Genomic DNA, 19,137 nt, shown 5'->3' with positions numbered 1-19,137 from the left:
ATGTAAATCCTTGTTTTTGAATACAAATGAAAAAAGGAATATATATTATGTTTTGATAATGATATGACTATGTTTTGTATCTTACTTTGCAAAGTATGGCTTAATGTGTGTTAACTTATTTTGAGGTTGACAACCTACACCCTATTGGACTGCACCCGGCGACCTTATAAATATTCAAGTTGATTTTGAGTCATCGATCTTTGCCAGCATGTTCGCGTGGTTGTGTTCAATAATTATTATTACAAACATGATGTGTGTGTGTGTGTGTGTGTGTGTGTGTGTGTGTGTGTGTGTGTGTGTGTGTGTGTCAGTGTGTGTGCGTGTGTGTCAGTGTGTCAGTGAGTGTCTGGCAGTGTGCCGTCACGGTGCGTGCCAGTGCGCGCGCGCGCGCGCGTGTGTGTGTGTTTATGTGTGTGAGTGTGTGTGTGTGTGTTTGGTTTTGTCTTCATCTTCTTTCTATCACATTCTGTGAGTTTTCTATACGGTATGTGTGCGTGTTTGTGTCAGTGTGTGCGCGCGTATGTGCCGCGGGTACAGTGTCTGTGTGTGTGTGTGTGTGTATGTGTGTGTGAAGGGAGGGGGGGGCGGTGAGTGGAGGGATTCCTCTACCTATATCTGTCGTTTCAGTTTTTGATTCAACTCCCTACGCTCCCTCTCCACCACCCTCATTGCAATGAGAGCTTTTGTACTGGTGTCAAGAAACTTTTCCGCGCGATGTGGTTTCTTTCAAATGATTTAAATTCAAATTGTATTCTCCAATGGGACACGCGTGCCATCGGGTGTGCTGAGGTGTCAGCTCGTCCTGTTCTGTATCAGTACTGTATCAGTATCAGTAGCTCAAGTAGGCGTCACTGCGTTCGGTTAAATCCATATACGCTACACCACGTCCAGTCTGCCACTGAAGCAGATGCCTGACCAGCAGCGTAACCCAACGCGCTTAGTTAGGCCTTGAGAAAAAAAGAAGATAATATATATATATATATATATATATATATATATATATATGTATATATATATATATATATATATATATATATATATATATATATAATAAAGTAATAAAAATAAAAATAATAATAACGATTGTGTGGCGATGTTCGAAGGGACATCACTATGTAAATCATACTCTCTGTGGTGGAAACCAGAATGAGTACTGACAAGCATGGCGTCCAACATGAACGTGCAGACGGCAATTTTTGTGTCGATAATTCTGCTTGCCAGTGGCTTGTATGAAGATCAAGCTGGCACATACGATTGGTAAGCGCACCGAAAAATTACATCAGAATTGAATCTGCGGAGTTTTACTTCTCTGTGCTAAGTGTTAAGTCACAAAATTGAAAGCAGTATCAGAGGAGTCCAGTCACAAATCAATACGATAACCAGGATAATGACGATACCGGCAAGTCTTTCTCTTGTTTCACTGTCATTCTAATACTGAATATAGCAATATTATAATCTTAGTTGAAGGAACAAGCCGAGGAGTGGGCAGAAGGCACCACTGATATGTAAAATCGGACTACAATCATCGACAAAGTGCTTAACATTTCACATTTTCAGCGATTGATTCAGAAGGTTCCATTTTTACTGCAGACGCCCATCCGGTAGCGTCTCTGTCCAGAATCCTCACACGTTCAGAAACCACCCAGAATCCGCACCCATATTCATGCTTGCACACGTATTTACACACAAGGAAGTGGTGTGCACGTTTACAGCATGCAAACAGATTCACACACACCACAAAAGACCCATATAAATGATATATGCCCCTGGTATTTTGCTTTTGTGGCCCACAAAGAAAAAAAGGTTTTGATTGATCAGTTGTTGTTGTTGTTATTTTGATAATTTATTTTAATTAATAACGTATATACATCTGATGTTTATTTTGTGTGTTTTTAAACAGGAAACAGGATTACGTTGGCAAAGTGAAGAACATTCTGTGGGAGAGTGTATCTCATAGTGGTGGAGGCAAGAAGGTTTTTGTTGGCACTGAACGCAATATTATCGCCTCCATCAACACTCATGATGGATCCATTGGTAAGGCAAAAAAAAAACAACAACAAAAAAACCAAAAAAAAAACCAACAAAAAACAAAACAAACAACAACAAAAAAAGATGTAAGTGTGTGTGTGTGTGTGTGTGTGTGTGTGTGTGTGTACATGTATGCGTTTCTGCATGTGTGTGTGTGTGTGGTATGCATGAATCTTGGTTTCAGGTTTGTATGCATTCATCACATAATATATATGTGTCTGTCACCTTGTGGGCCTGTGTTTCTGTGAGTGTTTAAAGCTGTCTAGCAGGTATGAGGGAAGTGTGTGAATGTGTATGCAGCCAAGTAGTTGTATGTGTATGTGTGTATATGTGTGTGTGTCCTTTGTTCCAGTGTGTGTAATTCTTCATTTCAATTTGTTTTATTCTTCTTCATGTTATTGATAATTTGATCTTTTCTTTATGATGGTCCTTTGTTTCCAGCTTGGCGGCAAGTATCAGAAGAGGATTCAAGAGGGAAAATTGATGCTTTGCTGTACAATGGAAACTGTGAGTTTGTGATGAAGTATTTGGAAATTTATTGTATGTGTTATAACTGAGTTGTTTTGTGAAAGTCAATGTGAGTGTTGTGAAAGTTAGTACGTGAGAGAGTTTATGTTTCAGTTTGTGCCTATCATTGTATATCAGTTTTCATATGGTATTCATGTGTGTGTGTGTGGTTCTGTGTCTGTGTGCATGTGTGTGTCTATCACTGTAATATTATGTAATATCATATGCTTATTTTGTGCCACACATGTAGATTCATACAACAGGTAATTAGTTTGTGGTGGTGTTAATAATATACTATGTCCAATTCTCTTGTTTTGTGCAAACTTGGTCTTGTGTTTTAACATAGTGTTGAGTCGAACTTTGATCATGCTAATGCCATACTAATTACTATGTCCAGTTCTCTTGTTTTATGCAAAACTGATCGCGTGTTTTAACATAGTGTTGAGATTGAACTTGGATCAGAAGAATTTAGTTCAACAAGTTTCAGTTTCAGTTTCATTTTCTCAAGGAGTCATCACTACATTCAGACAAATCCATATATGTTACACCACATCTGCTATGCAGATGCCTGACCAGTAGCATAACCCTAAGCGCTTAGTCAGGCCTTGAGTGCATGCACATATATACCGTAAAGTTTGGTCTATAAGCTGCGACTTTTTACCCCAGCTTCAACCTCTGCGGCTTATTTGCAGATTTTAACGATCCCGGGAGTGTCACATTCTCGTCTATTCTTAGCTGACCTTCAGCTCACCAAAATCATGATTTCTGTCCATGAATTTTTGGATCAGCTTCAGGATTTATAAATCAAATCCGCACACATTAAAGCCTTCAGATCAGCATTCAGTTCTACTCTGCTCAAGCGTACACCCTCATCATGCCGAAAACAAGACATTATGCCTGTGATGTAGCCTTCAAATTGAAGGCGATCGACCTAGCAGACGACAGTGCAAGTGACGAACCAGCAGCGACCTCCACCTTCATGTTCATGAAGTGAATGCGAGGCTTAAGTTAGTGACAAGATGACAGAGGAAGCTGTGCTGGTTCTCTTCAACTCGTACACTGAAGACGAAGATTTCAGTGGATTCAGTGAGCAGGATGACGTTGAATAAATGTGACTATCCCTAAATTATGGATCTTATTTTCGTTGTGTTTATTTATTTATTTTTTTTGTGGCACTAGCAGTATTTTCGCTTGCTTTACTTTGTGTTGTTCCCGCTTGTGTTTATTTCATAACCTACAGTATTGACAGCTTTTCTGTAGTATCAGTATGTGTTCCGGTACCGGAAATAAGTGTGGCTTATAAACCGGTGTGGCTTATGTATGTATAAAGTTCAATTTTTTCCAAAATTTAGTGGGTGCGCCTTATATACAAGTGTGCTCAATAGACCAAACTTTACGGTATATATTATGTGTAGTGAACAGAGTGGATTTCTGCTGCAGCATTTTGCCAAAGGACAACACTCTGATTGCTATAGGCTCTTTTTCAGTGCACCAAGTGTGCGCTGGACACAGGACCCTTGTTTATCATCTCTTCTTTTTCTTCTTCTACGTTCATGGGCTACAACTCACACGTTGACTTGTATGTACATGAGTGGGCTTTTATGTGTATGACCCATTTTTACCCCGCCATGTAGGCAGCTATACTCTGCTTTCGGGGGTGTGCATGCTGGGTATGTTCTTGTTTCCATAACCCACCGAACGCTGACAAGTGACATGGATTACAGGATCTTCAGCGTGCATATTTGATCTTCTGCCTGCGTATACACATGAAGGGGATTCAGGCACAAGCAGGTCTGCACATATGTTGACCTGGGAGATCAGAAAAATCTCCACCTTTTACCCACCAGGCGCCGTCTCCAAGGTTCGAACCTGGAACCCTCAGATTGAAAGTCCAAGGCTTTAACAGCTTGGCTATTGCGCCCATCATCATCTCATCTGTATAACTGGACACTCAGTTTGATTGTCCAGTCAAACTTGAGAGAAAGGGTAAGAGTGGGATTGGAACCCAGACCCTTACGCAGTGTCTGTATTGGTAGATGAGCGTCTTAACCATTCTGCCACCTTCCTCAACAAGGGAGAACATGATTGGAAGAATGACGTTCAACAAGGGAGAACATGATTGGAAGAATGACGTTCAACAAGGGAGAACATGATTGGAAGAATGACGTTCAACAAGGAAGAACATGATTGGAAGAATGACGTTCAACAAGGAAGAACATGATTGGAAGAATGACGTTCCACAAGGAAGAACATGATTGGAAGAATGACGTTCAACAAAGAAGAACATGATTGGAAGAATGACGTTCAACAAAGAAGAACATGATTGGAAGAATGACGTTCAACAAGGAAGAACATGATTGGAAGAATGACGTTCAACAAGGAAGAACATGATTGGAAGAATGACGTTCAACAAGGGAGAACATGATTGGAAGAATGACGTTCAACAAGGAAGAACATGATTGGAAGAATGACGTTCAACAAGGAAGAACATGATTGGAAGAATGACATTCCACAAGGAAGAACATGATTGGAAGAATGACGTTCAACAAGGAAGAATGCAGTTTTTGTTCTGAGTACATTTTTTTACCAACATACAATTAGAAATTGTCAGTTGATAAAATTTTGTTCCAGACATCATCACGGTACAGGCGGGAGGGAAGTTTGTGCGCAGCTGGCACGCCCCCACTGGGAACTTGCACTGGGAAACTTTCCTGACCTCCAACGACACCATGAGGTTGGGGTAGTGCAGAGTCTGTGTCTGTGTCTGCCCCACAGCACCTGATGTGTTGCAGTGTGATTGTGTGGTGTGGTGCAGTGTCTGTGTGGGAGGTGGGGAAGGTGGCGGGATGGGCATGACTTTGAATGTGTTTGTGGGGTGGGGGGAAGGGTAAGAGGGGGTTTATGTGTAAGTGTGGGTGGTGGGGGGATGTATGAGTTTTGTGTATTGGGAGGGGTGTGTGTGTGTGTATGTGTGCGTGTATGTGTGTGTGTGAGTGGAGTGTGTTTCATTAAATTTAAGTTGCAGTATTCGTGTGTATTTGTTCTTTTGTTTCTCTGTAAGAAATTTTTTATTGTCAAAAATGTAAGAGAATCAACTTCGTTTAATGTCACAAAAGTGCACATTTTACATAGCATCAAAGCTGCCACTTTACTCTGTTGTGTAAACGGTGGTATTATCATAATTATTGTATTATTTTCAAGTGCAATACAGTTGGATATGTGAAAGATGGAACAGTGTCAGTGTATTTGTTATATCGTTTTCAAATAGAACACTGTACCAAGGCCAAAGTAATTAGTGTGACAGGCCAAAGTAATTAGTGAGATAGGTACGTGAACTGAAAAGGTTTGTTATCACATTTGTTGTGGTGAAACTATCACGGAAGACAGGATGCACTAATACCTTTTAATATCTATATTTGTTTCAGCCTGCATATCCATGCATGAATATGTCTTCTTCTTTTTTTAGTTAATGATAATTTTGTTGTAACTTGTTCTCATTTCTTATTCATCAAAACCTCTGTATTTACAATACCATGCACATTTTCTTTCAGCTTAATTTTGTTATAACATGTTCTGTTCTCTTTTCAGCGCATCAGCCATGTTTTTGAATGGGGATAAAGGTATGTGAAAATGTTCATATTTGAATTATTTACACAATTTTTTGTTGTTGTTGTTTGTTTTGTTTTTGTGCTCCATCCATTTGGAAACATACACATATCAGAGAGAATGCAGCATGTTTTGTTGATGCAGGTGAAAATATACATTTATTTGCTCTAATATATATTTTTTGTGGTCATGATATTCTGTGTTCATTTGTGCACATATGTGTGTGTTCATTTGTGAATATTGGGGATGTGTGTGTGCACATTTGTGTTTGATTCAAAGCAGTGTGTGTGTGTGTGTGTGTGTGTTTGTGTGAGTATGCTTATACTTGACAGCACACTAATATGGAAATGTTATTCCGCTTTTTCTCCTTTCTTATTTTTGAATGTGGATTTGGTTACTTGTGTGTGGTTATAATGTATTCTTTTTAAAAGTTTTACTTCAGATTTTGTTGTGTCTTTGTTGGGTGTGTGTGCATAACATGCCACAACACATATATATGATATTTGTGAGGGAGAGTGTGAGAGAGCTCAATCGTGACTGCAGATTTTTCTTTTATGATATAATATTAAATATGAAAAACCAATTGTGGACAGAGTCAGTGGTGGTGGCCACATCGGAGTCCCTGGTGTCTCTCAAGACATCGGATGGGAAAACTGAATGGGAAGTCCCTCTGACAGACAGGTGAGGACAGTTTGACCAGTGAAGCACATCTATGATCTTTTTTTTCTGTTCTTAGTGGGCTGCCACTGCCACATGTTGCACTCGTATGGTGCACGAGTGGGCTTCAGCGTGTATGACAGTTTTTACCCCACCACGTAGGCAGTTATACTCTTCTTCTGCGTTCACTCGTATGCACACGAGTGGGCTTTTACGTGTATGACCGTTTTTACCCTGCCATGTAGACAGCCATACTCCGTTTTCGGGGGTGTGCATGCTAGGTATGTTCTTGTTTCCATAACCCACCGAACACTGGCATGGATTACAGGATCTTTAAACGTGCGTATTTGATCTTCTGCTTGCATATACACACGAAGGGGGCTCAGGCACTAGCAGGTCTGCACATATGTTGACCTGGGAGATCGTAAAAATCTCCACCCTTTACCCACCAGGCGCCGTCACCGTGATTCGAACCCGGGACCCTCAGATCGACAGTCCAATGCTTTAACCACTCGGCTATTGCACCTGTTGGCAGTTATACTCCATTTAATACATCTGTGATGAAACAGGTGTGCATATTCCATCAGACGCGTACAGTAGCCGAGTGGTTTAGGTGTTGGACTTTCAATCTGAGGGTCCCGGGTTCAAATCTCGGTAACGGCACCTGGTGGGGAAAGGGTGGAGATTGTTCTAATCTCCCAGGTCAACATATGCACAGACCTGCGAGTGCCTGAACCCCCTTCACGTGTATACGGAAGCATAAGACCAAATACGCATGTTAAAGATCCTGTAATCCATGTCAGCGTTTGGTGGGTTATGGAAACAAGAACATACCCAGCATGCATACCCCTGAAAATGGAGTATGGCTGCCTACATGGCAGGGTAAAGATGGCCATACATGTAAAAGCCCACTCGTGTGCATATGAGTGAACATGGGAGTTGCAGCGATAAAAGAAGAAGAAGAAGATATTCCATCAGCGTTGCACACAATCCAAAAAATAAGTCAGCTAGTACTAGTGGTATAAGGTTCAAAACTGATGTTTGCTGTAATACACTTCTGCTAGTAATAGAGTAACTTCCCTTTCTAGTATTGCTTCTGTTTCGGAAATGTAACATTTTTGTGTGTGTGCACAATCTGGTCAAATTTTGATGAAAAAATGTCTCAGAAGCGGCCTTTGTCAGACAAGGAGATTCTTCGTTTGCTCGAGCTTGTCTTTATTCTGATGACTCTTTTTCACCCCAAGAAAATAAAAATAGTGGCATTAATAATGAAGACAGGCATAGAAACTGTCAGTGCCTGATTTTGCTGTTGTTGCTAGCACAAGTCAACAGATTGAATGTGCTAGGGTCAGGCATGTTTGACACATACACACAGATTGAATGTGCTAGAGTCAGGCATGTTTGACACATGCACACAGATTGAATGTGCTAGAGTCCGGCATGTTTGACACATACACACAGATTGAATGTGCTAGAGTCAGGCATGTTTGACACATGCACACAGATTGAATGTGCAAGAGTCAGGCATGTTTGACACATGCACACAGATTGAATGTGCTAGAGTCCGGCATGTTTGACACATACACACAGATTGAATGTGCTAGTGTCAGGCATGTTTGACACATGCACACAGATTGAATGTGCTAGAGTCAGGCATGTTTGACACATACACACAGATTGAATGTGCTAGAGTCAGGCATGTTTGACACATGCACACAGATTGAATGTGCTAGAGTCAGGCATGTTTGACACATGCACACAGATTGAATGTGCTAGAGTCAGGCATGTTTGACACATGCACACAGATTGAATGTGCTAGAGTCAGGCATGTTTGACACATGCACACAGATTGAATGTGCTAGGGTCAGGCATGTTTGACACATTACACACAGATTGAATGTGCTAGGGTCAGGCATGTTTGACACATGCACACATGCACATGCGCGCGCACACAGAGACACACAGAAACACATACACAAACAAACACGTACACATGCACATGCACGCACACACACACACACACACACACACACACACATGGTATACATAAATTTGCATTGTTGTCACACAAAGCATGAATGACATGAAACACACACACACACACACACACACACACACAGAGAAAAAGTTCCTATTTGTCTTGTTTCCAGTTTGACTTTTTCACTGTCATTTTGAACGTTTGAACCGTCTTAACCTGATGTTTTTTTTTCAGTGACACTGTCCAGCGCTGGTACACAACACTGAGAGCCAACGGAGACGTTGTGGCCGTTGGTGTGTCGCCAGGGTTACGGGTCACCGTGGTGACGGTGGGCCCAGATGGAAAGGCGAAGAAAACGCCACCGCGCAAACTTCCTGCACAGTGGGTGCAGAAGGACACTAGGCAAGTAGATGGGGATGTTTTGTATTGTATTGTGTTGTATTGTATCGTGTCATACTGTGTTGTGTTGTGTTGTATTGTATCGTATCATGCTGTGTTGTGTTGTGTTGCGCAGTTGTTGAATTGTTATGTATTGGTTTATATTGCATTTTATTGTGATGTGTTGTGTTATATTGTGTTGTCTTGAATTGTATTGTGTTATATTGTGTTGTCTTGTATTATTTTGTGTTGTGTTGTATTGTATTTTGTGTTGTTTGTCTTGAATTGTATTGTGTTATATTGTGTTGTATTCTGTTGTATTGTATTTTGTGTTGTGTTGTATTGTATTTTGTGTTGTGTTGTATTGTATTTTGTGTTGTGTTGTATTTTGAATTGTATTTTGTATTGTATTGTAATTTGTATCGTATGTTATTGTATCGTGTCGTATTATACTATGCATTGTTTTTGGTTTGTATCATATTATACTGTATTGTATTGTACTGCATTGTGTTGTGTTGTGTTCTATTATGTTGCATTGCATTGCATTGCGTTGAATTCAGTTGTATTGGTTTATATTGTATTCCATTGCTTTCCACTGTACTGTACTGTATTGGTTTATATTGTATTCCATTGCGTTCCACTGTACTGTACTGTATTGGTTTATATTGTATTCCATTGCTTTCCACTGTACTGTACTGTATTGGTTTATATTGTATTCCATTGCTTTCCACTGTACTGTACTGTATTGGTTTATACTGTATTCCATTGCTTTCCACTGTACTGTACTGTATTGGTTTATACTGTATTGCAGTGTATTGTATTCTTTGTAGTGGTTTGTATTGTATTACCTTTTTTTTTGTCATTTTCTTCCCAACAGATTTCTCTGTGTGAAAGTTGGGTTGCTCTCCCCAAGGCATCACCACCCTTTCTTTTCTTTAAAAAAAAAAAAAAAAAAAAAGTTAACCCACATCATCTGTTCTGTAACACATTTTTGTGATTTTGTTCTCCCTCTCAACAGTTGATTTGAGCTGATTTTTGCTCATGAGTGTGTGTTTGTATGTTTGAGTGTGGTTTGCCATTTATGGATGTGGGTGCATATTCTTCGCTAACTTCACTTAGAGAAATGGGCAGTGCAAATGTCATTCATTGTTATTATTGATATGGATCGGTTGTTGTGGGCGTGTCCACAGCTGCCAGGCGGTGGGGGGTGTGGCCTTTGTGTGCTACACGGCGGACACCTCAGCTCTTCAGTTCCTGGAGTTGGCCGAGGGGAAAGTGTTCAAACCCTTCCCGTTCTCTGTGAGTTCTGCTGTTGTGTTTTCTTGTCTGTTGTGGTAGCTGTTTGGTGATGTTTGTTTGTTTGTTCTGTATCAGTGGGGTTTTTTGGGTGTTTTTTTTTTCAGCAGAGAGAGAGAGAGAGTGTGTGTGTTTGCATATGAGTGTGCATAATTTGTTATGTGTGTGTGAGTGTGTGGTGTATGTGTGTGTGTTGTTTTCCCCCTCTGTACCTGTCTGATTTAACTATACAGGAGCTGGGCTCCCCTCTGTACCTTTGTTATGACTATACAGGAGCTGGGCCCCCCTCTGTACCTTTGTTATGACTATACAGGAGCTAGCCCCCCCTCTGTACCTTTGTTATGACTATACAGGAGCTGGGCCCCCCTCTGTACCTGTCTGATTTAACTATACAGGAGCTGGGCTCCCCTCTGTACCTTTGTTATGACTATACAGGAGCTGGGCCCCCCTCTGTACCTTTGTTATGACTATACAGGAGCTGGGCTCCCCTCTGTACCTTTGTTATGACTATACAGGAGCTGGGCCCCCCTCTGTACCTTTGTTATGACTATACAGGAGCTGGCCCCCCCTCTGTACCTTTGTTATGACTATACAGGAGCTGGGGCCCCCTCTGTACCTGTCTGATTTAACTATACAGGAGCTGGGCTCCCCTCTGTACCTTTGTTATGACTATACAGGAGCTGGGCCCCCCTCTGTACCTTTGTTATGACTATACAGGAGCTGGGCCCCCCTCTGTACCTGTGTGTTATGACTATACAGGAGCTGGGTCCCCCTCTGTACCTGTGTGTTATGACTATACAGGAGCTGGGCTCCCCTCTGTACCTGTGTGTTATGACTATACAGGAGCTGGGCCCCCCTCTGTACCTTTGTTATGACTATACAGGAGCTGGGCCCCCCTCTGTACCTGTGTGTTATGACTATACAGGAGCTGGGCCCTCCTCTGTACCTGTGTGTTATGACTATACAGGAGCTGGGGCCCCTGACGCCCACAGAGGACACCTGTCTGGAGGCCATCACCACAGAGCCGGGCTCCCCGTCCCCTCTGGTCCTGCTGCGAGTGTCACGCACACACATGGCCCTGCTGTCTGTGTCTGAGGACGGGGTCGTGGTGCTCAAGGATCTGCCCAAGGTATGGGTGTGGGGTGGTGGGTGTGGTTATTTGTGTGAATGTGGCTGTGTGTGTGTATGCCTGAGAGAGAGAGAGAGAGAGAGAGAGAGAGAGAGTGGTTGGGCCTGAGTTTGTGTGTATATATGTGTGTGTGTCTGTGGCTGCTTAAGTGTGTATGTATGTCTGTGTGTGTCAGTGGATGTGTGTGTGTGTATGTGTGTGTGTGTGTTTGTGTGTGTGTGTGTGTGTGTGTGTGTGGCTGTTTGAGTGTGTGTGTGTGTGTGTGTGTGTGTGTGTGTGTGAGTGCATGCCTGTGACTGTGTTTGTGTTCAGGTGAATTGTTTTGAATGGAAGTGAAGTGTTCAGTCAGGACAAACAATGGTTTGTACAGGTGGAGTGTAGGTTAAACATTGATATAGACAGGTAAATTGAATCAAAAGTCCAGTCAGGACAAATGATACAGACAGGTGAATTGAATCAATGTTTAGGACAAATGATGTAGACAGGTGAATTGAATCGGTGTCCAGTCAGGCAAACTGATATGGACAGGTGAATTGAATCAATGTCCAGTCAGGACAACTGATATGGACAGGTGAATTGAATCAATGTCCAGTCAGGACAACTGATATGGACAGGTGAATTGAATCAATGTCCAGTCAGGCTAACTGATATGGACAGGTGAATTGAATCAATGTCCAGTCAGGACAACTGATATGGACAGGTGAATTGAATCAATGTCCAGTCAGGACAACTGATATGGACAGGTGAATTGAATCAATGTCCAGTCAGGACAACTGATATGGACAGGTGAATTGAATCAATGTCCAGTCAGGACAACTGATATGGACAGGTGAATTGAATCAATGTCCAGTCAGGACAACTGATATGGACAGGTGAATTGAATCAATGTCCAGTCAGGACAACTGATATGGACAGGTGAATTGAATCAATGTCCAATCAGGACAACTGATATGGACAGGTGAATTGAATCAATGTCCAGTCAGGACAACTGATAGAGACAGGTGAATTGAATCAATGTCCAGTCAGGACAACTGATATAAACAGGTGAATTGAATCAATGTCCAGTCAGGACAACTGATATAAACAGGTGAATTGAATAAAATCAGTGTTCAGTCAGGACAAATGATATAAACAGGTGAATTGAATTAAATCAGTAGTGTTAGGACAAAGGATGATCTGTACAGGGGGAGTGTAGGCTAAATGTTGATAATGACAGTTGAAGCAAATCGGTGTTCAGCCATCTCAGATAATTGAGACAGGTGAATCAAATCAGTGTTAAGTCAGGACAAAGCGATGGTCTGTGCAGGTGGAGGGTAGACTAATCAGTGATAGTGACAGGTAAAATGAATCAGTGTTCAGTTAGGGTGGTCTGTGCAGGTGGAGGGTAGACTAATCAGTGATAGTGACAGGTAAAATGAATCAGTGTTCAGTCAGGGTGGTCTGTGCAGGTGGAGGGTAGACCAATCAGTGATAGTGACAGGTAAAATGAATCAGTGTTCAGTCAGGGTGGTCTGTGCAGGTGGAGGGTGGACTAATCAGTGATAGTGACAGGTAAAATGATTCAGTGCTCAGTCAGGGTGGTCTGTGCAGGTGGAGGCGGCGGACGTGGCCTATGAAGGAGACAGCAAAGTTCTGCTGACTGTGCAGAGGGCTGACCCAGAGGTGGGTGATTGATACTACTACTGCTACTGCTGCTACTGCTAGTATATTGTACTTATATGGTGCCAACTCCCCATAGATGAGCTCTTAGTGCCTCATGCATTGTACCACACCAGAGCACATGAAGATATGGAAGTGTAAACAAAATCTGTATCCAACAATACAATAGTACAAATTGTAATGATGCTAATAAAAAAAAAGGGATGATGATAATGATAAAAAGGATAATGATGGCGTGGAGTGATGGCCTAGAGGTAACGCATCCGCCTAGGAATCGAGAGAATGAGCGCGCTGGTTCAAATCACTTCTCAGTCGCCGATATTTTCTCCCCCTCCACTAGACCTTGAGTGGTGGTCCGGATGCTAATCATTCGGATGAGACAATAAACTGAGGTCCCATGTGCAGCATGCACTTGGTGCTGGTTAAAGAACTTACGGCAGCAAAAGGGTTGTTCCTGGCAAAATTCATTAGAAAAATCCACTTCGATAGGAAAAACAAATTAAAAAAACTGCACGCCGAAAAAATACAAAAAAATGGATGGCGCTGTAGTGTAGCGACACACTCTCCCTGGGGAGAGCAGCCCGAATTTCACACAGAGAAATCTGTTGTGATGAAAAGAGAAATACATACATACATACAATAGTGACGATAAAAGGGATTATGATGATGGTAATGATGATAAAAAGGATGATGATGATAATGTAATGATGATGATAATGATGATAAAAAGATAGTGATGATAAAGATGGTAAAAAGGATAAAGATGATAATGATTGTAAAAAAGATGATGATAAAAAGGACAATGATGATGATGATAGTGATGGTAAAAGGTGATATTGATGATGATAATGCTGTGGTTCCAGACAGTGGAGTTCACAGTGATGGTGATGATAGTGATGGTAAAAGGTGATGATGATGATGATAATGATGTGGTTTCAGACAGTAGAGTTCACAGTGATGGTGATGATAGTGATGGTAAAAGGTGATGATGATGATGATAATGATGTGGTTCCAGACAGTGGAGTTCACAGTGATGGTGATGATAGTGATGGTAAAAGGTGATGATGATGATGATAATGATGTGGTTCCAGACAGTGGAGTTCACAGTGATGGTGATGATAGTGATGGTAAAAGGTGATGATGATGATGATAATGATGTGGTTCCAGACAGTGGAGTTCACAGTGATGATGATGATAGTGATGGTAAAAGGTGATGATGATGATGATAATGATGTGGTTCCAGACAGTGGAGTTCACAGTGATGGTGATGATAGTGATGGTAAAAGGTGATGATGATGATGATGATGATGATGTTCCAGACAGTGGAGTTCACAGTGATGGTGATGATAGTGATGGTAAAAGGTGATGATGATGATGATAATGATGTGGTTCCAGACAGTGGAGTTCACAGTGATGATGATGATAGTGATGGTAAAAGGTGATAATGCTGATGATAATGATGTGGTTTCAGACAGTGGAGTTCACAGTGATGATGATGATAGTGATGGTAAAAGGTGATGATGATGATGATAATGCTGTGGTTCCAGACAGTGGAGTTCACAGTGATGATGATGATAGTGATGATAAAAGGTGATAATGCTGATGATAATGATGTGGTTTCAGACAGTGGAGTTCACAGTGATGATGATGATAGTGATGATAAAAGGTGATAATGCTGATGATAATGATGTGGTTTCAGACAGTGGAGTTCACAGTGATGATGATGATAATGATGTGGTTTCAGACAGTGGAGTTCACAGTGATGATGATGATAGTGATGGTAAAAGGTGATAATGATGATGATAATGATGTGGTTTCAGACAGTGGAGTTCACAGTGATGATGATGATAGTGATGGTAAAAGGTGATAATGCTGATGATAATGATGTGGTTCCAGACAGTGGAGTTCACAGTGATGATGATGATAGTGATGGTAAAAGGTGATAATGATGATGATAGTGATGTGGTTCCAGACAGTGGAGTTCACAGTGATGATGATGATAATGATGTGGTTTCAGACAGTGGAGTTCACAGGGGTGGACCTGAACACCATGAAGAAACAGACGGACGTCTCCCAGAGGATTTCTCTGCTGGAAAATCACGGGTCTGTGGAAAAGGTAGGGGTGCTGCTGCTGTAGGTCTGTCAGGGTTAGGTGGCTGGCTGGTAGACTGCTGTTCACAGACAAGATGAATTGAACTGGAACTGATGTTCCCTGTGAATGTGCAGAAAAATGTCCCATGCTGTTCACATATGAAAAAGACGAATTGATGTTTCCTGTTTTTGTTTAGGTTTTTCCCTTGTTCACAAAAAAAAGAAAAGAAAAAGAAAGAAAAAAAACAAAACAACTGATTTCATGTTCCCAGTGAACATTCAGAGCTTTTCCATACCGTTCACAAAGAAGAAAGATAAATTGAAATGATGTTCTCCATGTCTGTTCAGATCTTTTCTTTACTGTTCACAAAGAAGAAAGATAAATTGAAATGATGTTCTCCATGTCTGTTCAGATCTTTTCTTTACTGTTCACAGAGAAGAAAGATAAATTGATGTTGTCCATGTCTGTTCAGATCTTTTCTTTACTGTTCACAGAGAAGAAAGATCAATTGATGTTGTCCATGTCTGTTCAGATCTTTTCTTTACTGTTCACAGAGAAGAAAGATAAATTGATGTTGTCCATGTCTGTTCAGATCTTTTCTTTACTGTTCACAAAGAAGAAAGATAAATTGAAATGATGTTGTCCATGTCTGTTCAGATCTTTTCTTTACTGTTCACAAAGAAGAAAGATAAATTGATGTTGTCCATGTCTGTTCAGATCTTTTCTTTACTGTTCACAAAGAAGAAAGATAAATTGATGTTGTCCATGTCTGTTCAGATCTTTTCTTTACTGTTCACAAAGAAGAAAGATAAATTGATGATGTCCATGTCTGTTCAGATCTTTTCTTTACTGTTCACAGAGAAGAAAGATAAATTGATGTTGTCCATGTCTGTTCAGATCTTTTCTTTACTGTTCCACAAAGAAGAAAGATAAATTGATGATGTCCATGTCATGTTCAGATCTTTTCTTTACTGATCACAGAGGAAGAAAGATAAAATTGATGTTGTCCATGTCTGTTCAGATCTTTTCCATACTGTTCACGAGAAAGAAAGATAAATTGATGTTGTCCATGTCTGTTCAGATCTTTTCTTTACCTGTTCACAAGAGAAAGATAAATTGATGTTGTCCATGTCTGTTCAGATTTTTCTTTACTGTTCACAAAAAAGAAAGACGAATTGATGGTCCATGTCCTGTTCAGATCTTTTCCTCACTGTTCACAGAGAAGAAAGATAAATTGATGTCCATGTCTGTTACATCTTTTCTTTACTGTTCACAGAGAAGAAAGACGAATTGATGTCCATGTCTGTCCAGATCTTTTCTTTTACTGTTCACAGAGAAGAAAGACGAATTGATGTCCATGTCTGTCCAGATCTTTCTTTACTGTTTCACAGAGAAGAAAGACGAATTGATGTCCATGTCTGTTTCAGATCTTTTCTTTACTGTTCACAAAGAAAGACAAATTGATGTTGTCCATGTTTGTTCAGATCTTTTCCTTTCTGTTCACATAGAAGATAGATAAATTGATGTTGTCCATGTCTGTTCAGATCTTTTCCTACTGTTCACAATAGAAGAAAAGACGAACTGATATTCTCCATGTCTGTTCATATTCTTTTCCATACTGTCCACACAGAAGAAAGATGTGATTTCTCAAATAAACTGAAGTTCAAAATGGTTAGTGTTTTATTCAAGCGGTAACTCGGTGAGATAAGTATCGTGCACATGAATGTGTGAGCGGTGGTTTGGGAATTGCAAGTACGTGCTGTGTGTGTGTCTGCGCTGCAAGCGTGCATGTAATGTTTTGCAAAATACAGAGGGATGGGAGAAGGGGTTGGGGGGTGCGTGTGCAGACTGTATGTTTCTGTGCTGTATTTTGTGTTTCTCAATGCTTGTGAGGAATGTTTCTTGAAATGTTTCTTAAGGCCAGACACTACAGTCAAATAACGACTTTTTTTCTCTCTGACTATATCTCCTTTTTTTGTCTACTAGGTGTATCATCATTTGTGGATCACAAAAAAAAAAAGTTCTTAGATTTCTGTGAATACCCGTTTGCTTTGGAAACAAATCAAAATGGCCACCAAACAATGTATCAAAGAATTCGGGTTTGTGGCCATGTGGTGCATGCAGACACTTTTTTGTTATGTGAACTTGATACACAATGACATTATCTTCATTTTCATGTGAGATTGTGTTGATTCTTCAATTATTGTACTTTTTATGATTTTTTAAAATTTTTGGTATTGCAAAATCCTCAAGATTTACAATGGGTGAAAAGATTGGAACTGCTATGAAATAAAACCCAGAGAATATTTTCGTACATAGTATACTGATGACAAAACTTCAGTAACATGTCATAAAACAGTAACATGTCATAAAACAATCATGCAAAGTCTTATGGTTGTAGGTTTATTCATCATTGAGCAAGTCGAAGGTATGTTGTCAAGGCCAGAAACTTGATGACTCGTGTCAAAATTGAACAAAATAAACACTTTCATGATTCAGCAAGCAATCTTTATGGGCAGTTTTTTCATTGTTAAACATATTTTTACAGTGGAAAAACCCAAATCATGAAAAAAAATCATCATTTTGGTCTCTTTTGCACTGCCGTGTCCCCCGTTAACATAATGAGGACAGGATGAAGTGTGAATTGAGCACGTGTTGCCTGTGAATGCCCAGATCTTCCCCATGCTGTAACATATGAGGACATGATGAAGTGTGAATTGAGCACGTGTTGCCTGTGAATGCCCAGATCTTCCCCATGCTGTAACATAATGAGGACAGGATGAAGTGTGAATTGAGCATGTGTTGCCTGTGAATGCCCAGATCTTCCCCATGCTGTAACATAATGAGGACAGGATGAAGTGTGAATTGAGCGTGTGTTGCCTGTGAATGCCCAGATCTTCCCCATGCTGTAACATAATGAGGACAGGATGAAGTGTGAATTGAGCACGTGTTGCCTGTGAATGCCCAGATCTTCCCCATGCTGTTCAAGAAGAAGAAAGATGGACACCTGGGGGCCAAGGTGTTGATGGTGACACAGGACTACGCCTTGCACTGTGCCCACAAAGCAGGTCAGCTCTCATAGAGACATAGATAATTAACTACATGAATATATATCATTTAATTTTTGACTCACTTATGTAAACAAAGTGAGTATGTTTTAACCCAGTGTTCGGTTGTCTGTGTGTGTGTGTGTGTGCGTGCAGGGAAGATGAAACAAGGTGTGTGCAATGTGCAGGGAAGATGAAACGAGGTGTGTGCAATGTGCAGGAGAAGGAAACGAGGTGTGTGCAATGTGCAGGGAAGATGAAACAAGGTGTGTGCAATGTGCAGGGAAGATGAAGCAGGGAGATGAACAAAGGTGTGTGCAATGTGCAGGGAAGATGAAACAAGGTGTGTGCAATGTGCAGGGAAGATGAAACAAGGTGTGTGCAGGGAGATGAAACAAGGTGTGTGCAATGTGCGGGAAGATGAAACAAGGTGTGTGCAATGTGCAGGGAAGATGAACAAGGTGTGTGCAGGGAAGATGAAACAAGATGTGTGCAATGTGCAGGGAAGATGAAACAAGATGTGTGCAATGTGCAGGGAAGATGAAACAAGGTGTGTGCAATGTGAGGGGAAGATGAAACAAGATGTGTGCAATGTGCAGGGAAGATGAAACAAGATGTGTGCAATGTGCAGGGAAGATGAAACGAGGTGTGTGCAATGTGCAGGGAAGATGAAACAAGATGTGTGCAATGTGCAGGGAAGATGAAACAAGTGTGTGCAATGTGCAGGGAAGATGAAACAAGATGTGTGCAATGTGCAGGG

The 19,137-nt window shown here is 40.9% G+C and overlaps 1 protein-coding gene across 1 annotated transcript in view; it reads left to right on the top strand.

The window, feature by feature from the left end:
• The first annotated feature begins 1,121 nt into the window (after positions 1-1,121).
• Positions 1,122-19,137, top strand: part of LOC143302033 (ER membrane protein complex subunit 1-like) — a 39,112-nt gene continuing 21,096 nt past the window's right edge. Inside the window, exons 1-13 of the mRNA XM_076616520.1 lie at positions 1,122-1,257; positions 1,901-2,034; positions 2,470-2,535; positions 5,167-5,269; positions 6,124-6,155; positions 6,735-6,822; positions 9,011-9,178; positions 10,345-10,453; positions 11,418-11,579; positions 13,170-13,241; positions 15,256-15,354; positions 18,299-18,410; positions 18,738-18,807. Of these exons, the coding sequence (XP_076472635.1) occupies positions 1,163-1,257; positions 1,901-2,034; positions 2,470-2,535; positions 5,167-5,269; positions 6,124-6,155; positions 6,735-6,822; positions 9,011-9,178; positions 10,345-10,453; positions 11,418-11,579; positions 13,170-13,241; positions 15,256-15,354; positions 18,299-18,410; positions 18,738-18,807 (1,310 nt within the window). The 5' untranslated portion in view covers positions 1,122-1,162. The remainder of the gene's footprint in view (positions 1,258-1,900; positions 2,035-2,469; positions 2,536-5,166; positions 5,270-6,123; positions 6,156-6,734; positions 6,823-9,010; positions 9,179-10,344; positions 10,454-11,417; positions 11,580-13,169; positions 13,242-15,255; positions 15,355-18,298; positions 18,411-18,737; positions 18,808-19,137) is intronic.

Source organism: Babylonia areolata, chromosome 28 (assembly GCF_041734735.1).
Source record: "Babylonia areolata isolate BAREFJ2019XMU chromosome 28, ASM4173473v1, whole genome shotgun sequence".
Lineage (NCBI taxonomy): Eukaryota > Metazoa > Mollusca > Gastropoda > Neogastropoda > Buccinidae > Babylonia > Babylonia areolata.
This window is presented reverse-complemented; position numbering and strand designations above follow the sequence as displayed.